Below are 16825 nucleotides of genomic sequence, written 5' to 3'. Positions count from 1 at the left end.
GAAAAGCAGATGTTTCAGTTAATGTTTCATATTGTACAATGAGAATCGTTTTTTGCAAGTGATCTGACATGTTAACTCTTTCATTCAACTGTATATAGTAAAAGAACAATTTGAGAGTTACAATGAGGGAAAAATATCAATGAGCTTAAAACAAGGACAGTGTGATAACACTTTAATGGGGTTCATTTCGGAGCATAGTGGCTGTGGGAAGAAACTGTATTAGACCTGTTGATGCATGTTTTCACGCTCTTGAGGTTCCTCAATGGGAGGAGAAAGTGTCCAGTATGTGAAGAATGTGTGGTTCATGCAGAATATCCTTTTTAGGCCGGACCTTCATACATCAAGCTCAACATTTGCTTTTGTTTTGAATCTACATTTCTGGTACAGCTTAATCATGGCACAAAGTATTCCAATAAGCCACCTCTCTTCATGAAGTGATTCAGTGCATGCACAGGATAAATGATCTGCAATGTGTTTGGCAGTGCCTGAATCACACTAAAGTTATGATCTTGAGGCATTGGACCAAGGATGCATTGCAATATACTGTGTTTGTTGTCCTGTACCTAGGCTTGAAGATGAGTTTGCACCCCCACAATACCAGAGCAAAAATTCATTAGTTCATTCAATTCTGGCATGAGGGGTTGTCTTTGAGGAAAAAGTGAGTTGATTTGACCCCATTCTCCCTGGAATTTAGAAGAACAAAAGATGATTGAATTGGGATGTACAAGGCTGTGAGAGGTTTTTTTTTTAATCCCCGAGTGCTTCCTCTGGTGAAGAAAGGTATAACTCTGAAACTGTGGTCATCGGTTTAGAGTAAAAATAATGCCCCTTTAAAAATGTTTCTGGTGATGATGTATTCCCATCAGTCTTCACTTGAGGCAAGAAAGAATTTCAGTTTATATGTACATTGTATATGACTATAAATTCATCTTTTATCATTTTGTTTACACAAAATTGTTGGAGAAAAACACAAGTCGCAGCGTTCTTCATGTACCAAAGATACTACCATCACAGCATCTGCAGAGTTTAGCTTTCCTCTCTATAATTATGATGTCAGTGAATTGCAAATTATTGGGGATTTTAAAAACAAAATCCTGATTTGTAGCCTTTGCATTGTGAATTTTTTTTAAATAGTGAATGTGCCTGATTTCTGTGGTGTCCTGTATCCCATTCACGATGACACACTTGAATATTCTTTGAACTTTTGACGAGTGGACTGCATATAATGCAGAAAGCAGTTTCTAAGTGGGTTTGTACAGACTTAAACAAATTCACAAATATTTCTGATGAAGGGTTTACAGGCCAAAACCTAGACTCCCTATTGCTTTCCAAAGATGCTGCCTGACCCATTGAGTTTCTCCAGCACTTCGTGTGTTGCTTCACAATCTATTACTGATTTGTAAAGTAATAGATTATAACATTGAACTGGTTTTCAATCCACACATAAAAATGTAAGGAATATTTATGACTCCATTTCAAACCTTGGAATGGTTTTGAAAGATGTTGATGATGTAATTTCATGATGGTCTGGAACTGCCAACTTCCCCCTCAAATAAATATCTGCAAATGAGCAGTGCATGTTTCTGCTCTCCCTTCATCTACCACGAGATGGCAGCTTCCACTCACTTTCCAAAATCTGTCCACACTTCTACCAGCACATTTCCAACTGTGCCCTACAGCATCTGGTATTGTTCATAGTATTGCTATAAAATGATAGGACTGTCTCTTGAAATACAGGAAATTGATCAGAGCAATTGAAAACAACATTTTAAAGCTATTCTTCTGTTCTTTGCCCCACCCTTTTCCCTGCATTGTTTTTCTGGTTCCCAAAAGACTTTAATCTGAACATTGACCTTTTGCATGTTGATGTAGGAGGTAGGGCATGCAGCTAACTCCTATGAAGAGCAGTGGAAATCATAAAGAAACGTGATAGAGAAGTGTTCCTGGGGAGTGTGGATGATCTGAACCGATATTTCTTCCTCTGGCACTTCCATTGCATTATTACTGAGGAAGCTCCAGCAATTGCCTTGGTATACACAGGTCTATAAACTTTAACCACAAAATCAAAGGCATAATTTTAGTTTGTAATGTTGTTTGTGAAGGACCATTGCTTATTCAAATGTGGGATGCAGCTGGAGGTCAATGAACATGTCTACAGTTCCCCTGTGTAATTACTCCTTCCACCACTGGGACCACCACGTCTGTAGGTTCCCAGTGGAATCACACCTTCCACCACTGGACACATGTCTGCAGTTCCCCAGTGGAATTGCACCTTCCATCATTAGGGTCAATACACCTGTCATTATCCACTGTAATCACACCTTCCACCATTGGGGTAACTGTTCCAGTGTAATTCGCCTTTCATCTTTGGGGTCAACATTTCTGTACTTACCCAGTGTAATCACACCTTCCAGCATGAGGGTCTCCCTGGAGTTAACTAGTGTAATCACCACTTCCACCATTGGGCTCACCGTGTCTGTAGTTATCAAGTGTAATCACACTTTCAGGTACTGGGTCACCATGTCTGTAGTTACGCAGTGTAATCCCACCTTCCACCAATGGAGTCACCACATCTGAAGTTACCCAGTGTAATTGTAAGAATACTGATTTACCCCAATTTACAAACAATTAAATAATATACTCACTTTTTTCTTTCAGCACACAATGGAGTTGACTATTCTCTTCAGACACAACATTGCATTTTTAAACTCCGCAAACACCAGCTAGCCAAACTCCTCTGACCATCTCATTGGCTCACCACAATATGGGTGATCCTGATGCTCTCACTCTCCTCTTCCTGCATCCGAGATCCATCACCCATATACTGACGCATAACACACCCGCGCATATGCACTATTACTCCTGCACGTCGCTTCGGTTACTTCATCAGCAGTCCATACCTGCTCCTGACGCAGGTATGTACACAACCGTGACGCCCCTCTCCTCAGCCTCTGAACCATGCAGAGGTGACTGGAACTGTTTCACTACATAATGGTTTGGAAGACTTACTGTTTGGCCCGATGCACGGTCCGACAGGTAAGGGTTCGACTTGTCCTCTGACTCTGGTTCCAATGCAGAACAAGGATTGTCGATATACGCTGGCTTCAACCTGTCGATGCAGCTTTTCCAACCCTATCTATCAAAAAGGTTTTCAGGTGGCATCATATGACCTGAAAAAGACCATCGTAAACGGGCTGAAACGATTTGAGAACAGCATCATGCGGAAGGAACATATGAGTACAGCATTGTAAATCACTTGGCACAACACGGCAGGTGAAGCATCTGTGTGGGAGTAGGGCGGAGTAATTTCATGTTTTCCCAAAGATTTTTTTTAAATTTCGGCCCACAAGTCCATGCCGCCCAATTTACACCCAATTAACCTACACCCCCAGTATGTTTCGAGGGAGGAAACTGGAACCCCCAGGGAAAACCCACATAGACATGGGGAGAATGTACAAACTCCTTACAGACAGCGTGGGATTCAAATCCGAGTCATGATCACTGGCACTGTAAAGACGATGTTCTAACCACAACGCCAACCGTGCCACCCCATCAACATAAAATGATCAACATAACTAGCCAGATTACTGAGCATAATGCTTGGACTGGATTCACAAACTCACCTGGCAAGGTTACCAAAGTGTCATCTACTTGCTCTGCCGCTGAACATCCAAGATCCACCTTAACAGCACCAAGGAGCAAAAGTTCGCTCCATGTAGATGCATCACCACCTACAGTCAATGTGGCTTTCATTTGTCAATGGAAATATTCCACCAGGCCGTTGGCCTGCAGATGGTAACCTAGAGTGCAAATACTGGTAGTGCCCAGAAGATCTGTGAGAGCTCGGAGCAATGCCCACTCGAACTAGACCCTCGATCCGTTGTAATAGTGCCCGGAACACCGAAAGATAGAATCCAATGATCCACAAAAGCTCAAGTGATCATCTTCCAAAGTTAATGGTCTTTTGGAAACGGACTTATCAACCCTTTTATTTGTTCTGTAAGGGGTAATAGAGATACTGCAGCATTTGGAAGGAAAACGGCAATAAAAATTTGTCATGCTTAAATACATCACAACTGACCAAACGTAATGGTGGTAGGAAATTTTTCAATTTCTTGCACTTTCAGTTCATCAGACAAAATACTCTATCCCAAAAATATAAGATTAGCAGCATCAAAAATGCATTTACTGGGATTGATCACAAGGCCAAACTCATCAAGCCTCTGAAACAATGAGATACGGTGGCGCTTGTGTTCCTCTTCATCTACACTTGTGACCAGGATATCATCAATGTAAATAAACACAAAATCGAGGCTAGCGAGTCAGTGGTCTATAAACCACTGGAATGTCTGAGCTGTGTTCCATGGCCCAAATAGCGTTCACAGAAACTCAAAACATGCCAAAAGGGGTAATTACTGCCATTTTCACGACATCAGAAGGCTCAACTGGAATCTAATAGTAAGCAGATTTTTTTTTTCAAATAGATGTTTGCCATGGTGGTTTGCTGAGAAGTCTTGTAAACTGGGATGTTTGTATTGATCGGGCACGGTAGAATTATTTTGGGCACGATGATCACTACATGGCTGCCAATCCATAAGAGATTTATTTGGAACCATATGCAACGTTGAAGCCCAGCAGCTGTCAGATCTGCAGACAATGCCCAACTCTTGCATGTGGTCGAAGTCTGATTTTGTGATTTTAAGATGGTCCGGGGGTTAATCTATGAGCCTGCACTACTACAGGAGGACCCCGAATCATTATATGGTGTGTTACCACAGGAGGTCCCTGAATCACTATATGGTGGGTTACTGTATGTTTAAAGTCTGTATGATGATACAATAGGGTCACTAGGTGAGGGAAACACTTGAGCAAGGCTCAGAAAGGGCAGGAGCCAGGTTGAAGGCTCATCAGGCGGCTGATGACATTGGAGGGAAGACAAATGCAGCTCACTTGCATCCAAGAGCTGCGGTCCATGACGCAGCGATTTTTCAAATCCACCAACCAAGATACACGTGACAAGAAATCTGCTCCCAAAATGGAATTTGCCACGTTTGTAACTATGAAAACCCACCGAAAAGGTTTATTAGACCGAAATCCAACGTGAGTGACCTCTGGCCATATGTTTGTATATGAGAATCATTCACAGCTGAAAGAACACAACATATTGGAGGTATTTGCATTCTTCTGTGGTTGGAAGGACCACAGATTCTCTGTACCAGAATCGACAAGAAATTGAGCACCTGAGAGACAGTCTTTGAAGAAGAGACTGTAGTGACCTGCCCATGGGCAGCAGTTGCCTCTTCTGCCGGGCCTGGTCGTTTCCCGGTTGCCATTTGTAGAAGTCATAAGGTGGCTGTCAGGACCAGGCAGCAGCACTAAATCTCCGATGCTTCCAACAAATACGACGTCCGTCGCCTCTACCACATCTTCAACTACCACAATTCCAACCAGGTCAATGAAAAGAATTCTGTTACATTCCCAAAGCCTGGACCTGCATAGTCATTGCTGCCATTTGCCACTCCAGCTCTGTTATCTTTGATTAATAAGGTGTTGACGCTACCTTCGATTGATAAGGTGCCGGTGCTTCACATGGTGTAGTAAGCAGTTGTTCCAGCTCCATTTGGTTCTGCTGACTAGGGGAAGTAGCCAATCACTCTATCTTCATGGTGGAGGACATGGACATGATCCGACGCTCACCAAATATGCTTGAACATGTCTAGGTAAATAGCAAAGGGTCCTCTGTTTCCAAAAATCGCCTTCAACAGGGTCTGTTCCAGCTAGCCTGTGCTATCTGCTCAACATCTGTGAGGGTTGCCTATTGCCTAGGCTTGTAATTCGGCAATACAAGTCTCCCTAGATGGCCGAGTACGCTACAGATTAGCAACCTTAAGCATGTCATATGGGAAATTACCATCCAGATCCACTAAGACATCCTCCACTTCACAGGTAATCTACTTTGGAATATGTGCCACAAGAAAACTGTATTCTGTCTTCACTTGTCACACTAAGGATAGAGAAACGCACCTCGAGAGATTGTGAACCACGTTGGTGCATTATTAATAAAAAGGTGGAGGGGGAAATCCTCAGTTTGACCTCCTAGTCTGCTCCTGTAAGGGGCTTATCCTCATCGCTATCCACTTTAAACTAGAAGGGACTGTGAACTCACAGGGTCACCACTTGGAAGAACACTGATTTACCCCAGTGTACAAACAATTAAAAAGTCACTCACTCACTCGTTTCTTTCAGTACACCATGGAGTCAACTTTCTTTATTATCTTCACACAAAACTTGGCATTCTTCAACTCCCCAAACACCACCCAGCCAAAGCCCTCTGACCATTTCATTGGCTCACTGCCACACAGGTGATCCTGATGCTCTCACTCTCCTCCTCTTCCCCCTGCACCCAAGATCCATCACCCATATACTGATGCTAAACACACACCCGCGTATGTGCGATGTCGTGACTTTGATCAATAATATAGTCACTTGGAGGCTAAGTGAGGCATTTGTCTGTGACACATTTCTTGAATGAATTGGTAACAAAGCCCAAATGAATTTTCTTAAACAGTCTTTATTAACAAATACAAAAGATCTAAAGTCTGTAGTAATGTTCAATATCAATAGCAAAAAACTACTGTAAAAGAAAGTAATGTTCTAGCAAAATAACAATTAATTGTAGCATGTAACTTTTTAATGTCCATGTAACGGTCAGCAGAAATTATCAACTCCTAACTCGCCCTCCTCAGATCGCCCAATTGACAATGTGGGCTAACGAGCCTACTTTTTAATGCATGTAAAGCCCCATTTATTTTCCTATTTTTAAATTTTTTAACTTTTTCACACTGAACCATATCAATCAAGATACATACAAACATTTCCCTCTTAAATATACATAGTGGCATTTTCTCCCCTTTTTTTCCGTTTATTCTCCTTAAAGAATGTGCTGGACCTGGCTCCAACCGCTCGCTGCCGCCGCCGAGCCGAACCCTCATGCGTCAACCCAGTCCATGGCACATGTGCACTGGCAGGCATGCCGCCCCCGGGTGAAACCAGTGCCACTGGGGCTGAGTCAATCGCGTGTGCGTGGCCATGAGAAGAAGACCATGGACCCTGGGGCACCACCGACACCCACGGCCAAACATGTTGCTTTGGTTACGTCATCAGTGGTGACCAGCACCGCTGCTGATGCAGATAAATAAGCGACCACGATATAATCACACTAGCCCAGTGGTCCTCAACCTTTTTCTTTCCACTCACATACCACTTTAAGTAATCCCTATGGCATCGGTGCTCTGTGATTAGTAAGGAATTACTGAAGGTGGTATGTGAATGGGAAGGGAAGGTTGAGAACCACTGCTCTAGACCAAATTGTTACTAAAATATTTTGCTTGAGAAAAATTGTCATTGGCCGATTTCCTTTGGGGTTATGAAACTACTCATAACGATTAAAACAGTGGCTTTCAAACTTTTTTCTTTCCACCTACATACCGCCTTAAGCAACTCCTTACTAATCACAGAGCACCTTTGGCATAGGGAATACTTAAAGTGGTATGTGAGAGGAAAGGAAAGGGTTGAGAACCACTGCTTTACACCATTGAAATCTCTTGTTGTCATTACCCAGGGTCATCACGTGCTCCTCCATTGGGGTCACCATATACGTAGTTAACCAGGTAATCACATCTTCCACTGTTGGGAACACCTTGTCTGTCGTTAATCTGTTTAATCATACCTTCTGCCACTGGGATCAGCACATCTCCAATTACCAAGTGAAATTAAACCTTCCGCTATTCGGGCTGCGACGCCTGTAGTTATCCAGTGTCATCACATCTTCCACCAATGTGGTCACCATGTCTGTCATTTCCCCAGGGTAATTACAGCTTCTGTTTCTATAGTTACCAAGTGTAATCATACTTTCCAACATTGGGGTCACCAAGTCTAAAGTTACCCACTGTAATCACATTTTCCACCATTGGGGTTTCAATGACTAGCTCCCAGTGTAATCACACTTTCCAACTATTGGGTTTACTGTGACTGTAGTTATGCAGTGTAATTACTCCTTCCAACCATTGGAGCCATTGTGTCTGTAGTTACCCAGTGGAATCACATCTTCCATCATTGAGGTCATGTGTCTATATTATTTGTCTGCATGTGTGTCATGTTGGGTTGCATGTGTGTTTGCATGAAGTACCAGAGCTTGCTTTTTCATTGGGTTGTACTTGAACAATCAAATGACAATGAACTTAGCCAATGAAATCACATCTTTCACCATTGAGGTCATGCTGTCTGTAGTTAACCAGTGTAATCATGCCTTCCATCATAGGAGTTTCTAGGACTCTAGTTACCCAGAGTAATCACACCCTCTGCCATTGGGGTGTCCAGTACTGTAGTTATCCAGTGTACATTTTTTACATTTTTTAATTTAGACATACAGACTTTACGGGCCATTTCAGCCCACGAGTCCGTGCCACCCAATTTACACCTGATTAACCTACACCCCCGGTACGTTTTGAACGGTGGGAGGAAACCAGACTCCCCGGGGAAAACTCATACAGACACGAGGAGAACGTACAAACTCCTTACAGACAGTGTGGGATTCAAACCATTTTCTTGATCACTGATGCTGTAACAGCGTTGTGCTAACTGTTGCACTAACCGCACTGCCCTCCGGTACTTCCAACATATACAACGTTTGTCGCCTCTACTATGTCCTCAACCACCACGATTTCAACCAGGTCAGTGGAAGGAATTCCATTGTGTGTCCAAAGCCAGGACCTGTGCAGTCGGTGCTGCCATTTGCTGCTCCAACTCAATTACCTTCGATTGATATGATCCTGGTGCTATTTTCGATTGAGAAAGTGTTGGCGCTTCACGAGGTGCACTAAGCACTTGTTTCAGTTCCATTTTCTTCTGTTGACTAGGGGAAGAAGCCAATCCTTCTCTCTACACTACAGAGGTTGTGGACATTAACAAGGTGAACATTCGAAAGACACTCACCAAATGCTCTTGAACATGATGAAGTAAACATCAAAAGAACCGCTGTTTCCAAAAATCACCTTCAACAGGGTCCGTTCTAGCTAGTCTGCACTACTTCCTCAACATCTATGACTGTTGCCCATCATATAGGGTATCATCAGCTAGTAATTGGGCAATACGAGTCTCTCTTGATGGCTGAGTACACCGCAGAATAGCCGCCTTAAGCATGTCATATGGGAGATTACCATCTGGACCAACTGAGAGATCCACCACTTCACAGGCGATCTGCTCTGGAAGATGCTCCACACGTAAACCATATATATGGTGCGTTATTAATAAAAAGAGGGGAAATCTTCAATTTGGCCTCCTCAACTGCTCCTCTAAGGGGTTTATCCTCATTATTATCCATTTTAAATTATAAGGAACTGTGAACTCTTGGGGTCACCACTTGTAACAGCACTGATTTACCGCATCTTACAATCAAATAAAGAATGCACTCACTTGTTTCTTTCAGCATACCATGAAGTCGACTTTCTTTATTATTCACCAGACACAACATTGGATTCTTCAACTCCCCAAACACCACCCAGCTGAACTCCTCTGACCTTCTCATTGGCTTACTGCCACATGGTTGATCCTGACACTCTCTCTGTCCTCCTTCTGCATCTGAGATCCATCACTGTATACTGACGCTTAACACATCTGCACGTGCGCACTATTACGCACGTCACAGTGCTTACATCATCAGTGGCAACCAGCACCACTCCAGATTAAGATAAGTACACGACCATGGCAACTCTAGTTATCCAATGTCATTACATCTTCCACCATTGGGGTCACCCCATATGAAGTTACCCAGTGGAATCACACTTTTCTCCATTGGGGTAACCGTGTCTGTAGTTTCCCACTGTAGTTCAAGTCAAGTTTATTCTCATCTGATTGTACAAATACAACCCGACAAAACAGCGTTCTCCGATCCTCGGTGCAAAACACGCAGACATATACACATGCAGACAAAGAATACAAATGCAGGACAAGTTGTTCAGCATTCTTAAAAACCCGTAGGAAAAGGTTGTTCCTCAGCCTGGTGCTGGTAGCTCTAATTCTCCTGTATCTCTTACCTGATGGGAGCAGCTGAAAGATTCTGTGCGCAGCATGGAAGGGCTCCTCAATGATTTTGCGTGCCCCCTTCAGACAATGATCCTCGTAGATCACAACGATGGGGAGGATGGAAACTCCAGTGATGGAGTGAAGCGACAAGTCTATATAATCATCTGTGGAACTTTTTCTTCTATTGGTAAATTGAAATGGGTCCAGCGTCCTTGGTGGCTGTGCTTTGATGTGTTCCAACCAGACACTCAAAGCATTTCATAATGGTGGAGGTCAATGCCGCAGGCTGGTAGTCATTCAGGCCTGTTATTGTTGCCCTCTGGGGTACTGGGATGATGGTGACTGTCTTGAACCCTGCAGGAATAATGGTCTGCTGCAGTGAGGAGTTGAAGATGTCTTTGAAAACCTCTGTCAATTGGTCTGCACAAACTTTCAGTACCCGACCAGATTTGTTGTCTGGTCCCTCCACTTGTGGGGTTCACCTTGAATAGGGTTCTCCTCACCTTGGCCACAGTTATGCAAGGGACTTGTTCATCATGGGGATATGGAAATTTGTTTGGCGTTATCCTGTTCTTCTCATCAAACCTGCATAGATGTTCAGTCTGTCTGGAAGGGAGGCGTTATTGCCCTTAACTTGCAAAGTTGACTTGTGATCTGTTTTTGTCTTGATCCCTTGCCACATGCGCCTCATGTCACCAGTGTTGCACAGCTTTCTGGGAATCTTTTGTGCATACTTCCCTTCTGGATTGTACAGGAGAGTACAGCCACTGGCTGATATTAGTGCCATCCTACACCCTGTCCTGAAGGCAACATCACGAGTTCTGAGAAGGGCCTGGACCTCGGCATAGGTCCATAGGACCTATATTTCTGGTTAGCCCTGGTTGTGAAGCATTTGATCTTGGTGACATCCTCGATGCACTTGCTGATGTAGTCTGTCTCTGAGTTTGTCTTCTCCTCTATGTTTGCACAACCATTGTAGGTGGCCGCCTCAAAGCAGTGGTCTCAAAGCAGTGGTCTCAAAGCAATCTCGCAGCACTGCTGTGGCCCCACCTGGCCACATCCTGATCGTCCTGTGAACTGACCTAGTTTGCTTTGCCAGCAGTCTGTACACTAGGGTTAGCAGGACAGATATATGATCCGAGTCACCAAGGTGGTGTGAGGAGGAGCCTTGCACACACCAGGACGTTCTCTCCTCTGGTAGTGAAGTTCACATGCTGTTGAAACCATTTTTCAGGTCTGTGTGATTGAAGTCACCAGCAACAATCATGGCAACGTCAAGATGGGAAGTCTTGGCTGTGCAGATGGCACTGTAAAACTCCTTCTTGGTTTCACCCTCATTTGCCATAGTCAAATCGTATACTGCGACAATCACCATGGCTGTGAATTCCCTGGGCAGGTAAAAGTGTCTGTATTTCACCAGGTAGTACTTTATCTCTGCTAAGCGGAAATAATCACACCTTCCACCATTGGGGTTTCCATGTCTGTAGTTAACCCAGTATAATCGCATCTTTCACCACTGGGGGCATAATGTCTGTAGTTACCCAGTGTCCCTACATCTTCCAGCATTAGGTCCTTAGCCTTGCAGGCTACAGTATTTCAAGTTCACAGAAAACTCGATTTTAAATGTGATGAGGACTTCGGTTTTTATAACCGTAAAAGAATCTTCCAACCCCCTGTGTGATAATATTTATCCACATTACACTCCTCATCCTCCTATCACTCACTTTAAATGTTTTCTCCACACCCCACCCTTATTTTTGGTCCCTCTTTTGACTTTGTAGTTTTCTGATGTCTTAATGACTGGAAAGAAATGTTTTGTTTTATTTTTGCATTCAATGGTAAAGAAAAATTCCTCAATTTGATGCAGTCTGGACCAGGGTAAGGCCTCCTGAAAATGTGCTTACAATATGTTAACCTGCACTCTGTAAAGTACCTAACTGCATGTATGTGACACTTTCATTTCCAAAAGTGGCCCATTTTTGCTGCAACTTTAATCATAATTTATGGCCAATTTTCTTTTCTGGTCATATTCTCCCTCCTCCCTCTCCCTGTCTCATTCTGCCTGAGGTTGTTTCTGTTGCACCCATGAGAGAAGATTTCACCTTTGCTCATTTAGGATGATCTCGGATTGTAGTCAACTCTTGGATTTAAGATGGCAGTGCTTTGTGTCTCTGTGTTTGTTTTTCATTCTCCATCCTCTGCCCCAATGTTTAAGGTGATAATAAACTGGTGGAGGGTTATCTTCAACCCTTGCATTGCTGCATTCATGAGGAGGCATTGGAAGTATTTGATCTTTTGGTGTACACCCTGACCATTTTATATTCAAATAGCTTCTCTCAAACTCTATGCTTATTCATCTGATGAGTACTCTGCAATACTCTGTGTTCCTTCCCCACGATTACACATTTGTAGAACACCCAAATTAAAGCTCTTAAGCTGTCCCATGTAAAAATTTGTTTGTGATCACTGATTTAATTATTTACTAGAATTAAGCTTTCTAAATCTTGATTATTACACAAATCTTTTTGTTTATTACAACACTGCCATTTGAATCTTCGATGCTCTTAGAATCTTAGGCACATACCCTAATTAGTATGTTCTATGGAACATTTCTTAAATTGACGCATTTCTCTTTCTTTATGTATTTAAAAAAAGTAAAGAATAAACAGAACCTTCTGCCTGAAATAAAGAATTCCTCTTCCAAGAATTGAGGAATTGGCTGTAATTTACTCACTGTAGTCACCCTCCACCCCTAAATATCTGAATATTATACCAATCCATTCTCTTTTTTTCCCCCCTCACCCACTTGAGATCTCAAAGTTCTTGCCTGCCGAAACTCTTTGTCGAGTTGAGTTGGGAATCCCTTTAATCAGCTCATCATGAAAAGATATTGCTTGAAAGTGTCATCAGAGTTGAGCTTTAACTTGAAGGCCTTCAGCTTGAATCCACGCCTCTAACTCGAGCCGTTGTAATGCCAAATGCTGTCTAATTTACTTGTTCATTTTAAAGGTATAATGAGAAAGTACGCTGAATTCAGTGTAAGTTTTCCTTTCTCTGTTCTTGTAGTACAATCTATTAATGTGATAACAAATTTTAAAATTATGAAGTCATAGTTTTACAGCATCTTTGGTTCAACTTCTCTATGTTGACCAAGCTGCCTACAAAAGTTGTCCCATTTGCCTGTGTTTGGCTCATATCCCTCCAAACACTTCTTCTCCACCTACCTGAGTGCATTTTTGAAAGTTGCAATGATCCCCACCTATACCACTTCCCCTGGCAGCTCCTTCCATAAACGACCACCCTCTGTGTGAAAAAGATGTTTCTCCAGTCCCTTTTAAATCTCTCCTTTCTCACTTTAGATATATACCCTCTAGTTTCAAGCTCTCTTATACTGGGAAAAAACATAACTATTTACCTTGTCTATGCTCCACTTAATTTTATATACTACCCCTCACCCTCCAACACTCCAGGAAAAAAAGCCCTAGCCTCTCCATATAACACGAGCCTTCCAGTCCTGGCAACATCCTCGGGAATCTTTTTTTTTGCTTCTTTCCAACTTAATGACGTGCTTCCTCGTAAGCACTTCAGGACATCCTACAAACTTCCCTCCCCTCCATGGATTCTATCTACATCTCTGACTTACTAAAAATCCCATCGCACCCTGGACACACTCTCTTCTCTCTTCTCCCATCGGGGAGAAATCTTCTGGGTGTTAAAGCATGCTTTTTCCCCATAACCTCAGGCTCCTAAGTGAACCTCATAACAGTGCTCTCATGCTGCCCTGGCTTGGTGCTAATTGATCTTCCTTTTTATTGCAGTCCTAAACTCTGCAATTGTGCTCTTTACACGGTTGTATGAATGTTAGAGATAGCCTGTCAGGCTGCTCGCAGAAGAATCCTTCTCTCTGTCATAGATATTTAAGTAATAAACTTAATTGGACAATCAAAACTACACACAATGTGTCCAATGTGGTCTTGCTAACTTTTACTGTTGAAAGAAATAAAGCATTGAAACAAATTTACTGACTAGTCATTCAAGATCTGTGTGACATAATTTTCCTCATCTTATTGCCAATCAGTGTATATATTTGAAAGAATCAAGAGTATTCATGGCCTGTTTTTCTTTTCCAGTACGACTACAGCTTTAGAACAGAACAAAGTGCTGCTGCCCGTCTCCCACCAAGTCCCGCTAAATGTCAGCAGTCATTGATGTCCTGAAGACTGACCTGATGGGGCTGTTATAAATTAAGGGACAGATAACTACTGGAAAAGCACCACCAGAAGCAGGAGAGTTTGCTTTCTTTACCTTCTTCTGAAATAGTACCCTTTTATAGCAAAAAGGACAGTATTTCTAATAGCCATCAGTCTACCTACAACTTAATCTTTTGTACATGGAATTTTGTAAATAATGTTTTATGTGATCTTTAATTCCAGATCTTCTGGCCTTCCTTGAGCATGTTTAATCAATGTAACAATTACTAAACAGCGGCTGGATATTTTTACTTTATGAGGCCATAGTTTATTTCCTTCCTCCTTTCTTTCATCAAAATAATTTTGCACACTGTAGAAATCTTAACGGGATAGTAATTTTCACAAACTATGCAGCATTTTGGTTAATATATAACAAGCCATTTCTTTTAAAATGTTATTACAGCAAATTATATGTACTCCTTAAACTATGAAATGTAATTTAGTTTGGAAATATCATGACATAGCTGCTTTAATGACTGGCAGTTCAAACTTCAGTCACAGGGAAAAATCTAAAATCATATGTCAACCACAAGTTAGCAAAGTCAAAGTATTTTTTTTTTCATTTGTCGTCAGAGGATGGAGAACTGGAGACCCTTGGTGGTATTAGTTATCTTGAGATGTGCCGTATTATGTTTATACACAAGCATTCTTGCACAGCTTTATTTGCATTGCCCCTTTAATCAATGATCAGCTTTCTTCCCCTGAACTCACAACTGCCAAATTATCTTTCAGAATTAAACACTTTGTATGATTTGGATTTCGATTACCGACATTTCGAGGGGTTCTAGTTGTTCTGTTTAAATTATTATTCTGTATTCCATTTTTGATCTAATTATAAATTTTTATTTGTTGAGATTCTCTTCATCTCCAGCCTGTAAATTTTCTCACTGTACTTTAAAAAGTTTTTGTTTTTGAGAAAACATTTATGTGATGAAGGAATATTAAAACAGGCCTTCCTCGTTGATTCTCTATTGATATGGGGGCATTTGTGCGATCTTATTACATTATTTGACTGCAGTCATTCTATAGTTGCATATGGTATGATTCTGTGATTGTAATCTGAGTGAAAAGTATGGGTTTGTCAAATGCACTGATTTGCTTTGCACTGCTTTTTAAAACGATTTTGGGCTCTTAACAGTTTTTTTTTGCTCCTTGCTTTTTTCGTATTGTGCTCAACATGCCTGTGATTCTAAATTAATGCGATGGAAACTTTGTGTAACACTGTAGGCATTTGTTAAGTGTCGGCTTTTCTTTAATGGGAGTGTCTCATTTGCCAGCGTTGTCTCAATGCACTCAATTCGATGCTGCTACTGCTTTTAAGGTTTTGCAATCCACACTGGCAAAAATCAGCATTCAGTTATGAATGTGCAGGGACATCAGAATTTAGTGTTTCAGTGGATGGCAGCCGACAAGTAAAGTCAGTGCATGTTGGCTGGTTTATATACTTGATGTGTGACAGTTATATGTAGAAGTCAAAGTATTTTCCAACTCCTGACAACTTATTTTCCAGGGCAAAACAAATTCTGCCTATTGTGTCTTAAGGGTTTGTGACTTGAGCTGATGTGTTTTAGAGTTGCATGTCTGTCCTGTGTGTGAAAAACTTTTTAGCACAATACTTCATAGCCTGTGGTGTAGGACAAGTGTTCTGAATCAGCATAGTTTGTTTGAGATAAATATTTTGAAGCTTTGGAACAGTTGATTTTCAATCCTGCAACAAGTTGTGCGCTTATCTTGTTAGTCTCATTTTCTGCTTCTATTCAGTAGAGATTGTGTAACCCACCCTGGCCCTGTTTCTGTAAAAGAAATGCCAGGCATTTTGTATCATATTGACTGCATTTAAATATCTGGTGGAGCTTAAGATAGACTTAAGAATGAACCTTTGTATAAAACAGAGCATTAAGTGGCCCAGCTATCTTCATTTCGCTCATTCATATTTTGATATAATTGAAACATGATAACAGTCATTTAAAGTGGAGCAATTCCATCCAAATATTACATTTTTATCAAAAAAAATTTTTAACTATCCTAACGGTTTGATTTTTAATTATGTTGGAGATTTAAACCACTTTTCTAAACTCTTTCTGTATTTATTGTAAACTCCTTGTACTCACAAAGGAAGGTTTACAATTTGGTTTATTGAATTTGTATTAATGTAACTCGTTAAATAAAATAATAATTTTAAGTGACTTCTTATTTTATGTTTGAGATACTATTTCAAAAACAAAACTGCATTCATGAAGCACCTTTTCATATCCTCAGTATTTCTTTTTTTTTAAATTTTTTATTTTTCACACCATAAATCACGTTAGCCATGATATACACTTTTTCTTTTTCACACATATACAGTGACTTTTTCTCCCCCCCCCCCCCCTCCCTCCTCCCAAGCCACCCCCCCACCCCCCCCTCTCATCCATTTTAGGTATACAATCTAGGTTGCATTAAGCCAGTCAGACAATGTTGTCATTCAACAAAAATACACCAGAAATTCTACT

The 16825-nt window shown here is 41.5% G+C and overlaps 1 protein-coding gene across 6 annotated transcripts in view; it reads left to right on the top strand.

The window, feature by feature from the left end:
- mvb12ba (multivesicular body subunit 12Ba) overlaps positions 1 to 16825 on the top strand; it is a 287792-nt gene that overhangs the window by 220889 nt on the left and 50078 nt on the right. For 4 of the 6 annotated variants that reach the window (XM_069888159.1, XM_069888155.1, XM_069888151.1 and 1 more), the window contains one exon: positions 14214 to 16519. The exons of the other annotated variants lie outside the window; for them this stretch is intronic. In XM_069888159.1, the coding sequence (XP_069744260.1) occupies positions 14214 to 14300 (87 nt within the window). In that variant the 3' untranslated portion in view covers positions 14301 to 16519. Of the gene's footprint in view, positions 1 to 14213; positions 16520 to 16825 lie in introns of those variants that run through there. 6 annotated transcript variants of the gene reach the window in all.

The sequence above is a fragment of the Narcine bancroftii genome, chromosome 1, assembly GCF_036971445.1.
Source record: "Narcine bancroftii isolate sNarBan1 chromosome 1, sNarBan1.hap1, whole genome shotgun sequence".
NCBI classification, from domain to species: domain Eukaryota; kingdom Metazoa; phylum Chordata; class Chondrichthyes; order Torpediniformes; family Narcinidae; genus Narcine; species Narcine bancroftii.
The sequence above is the reverse complement of the archived record's forward strand: the minus strand, read 5'-3'. Positions and strand labels throughout refer to the sequence as shown.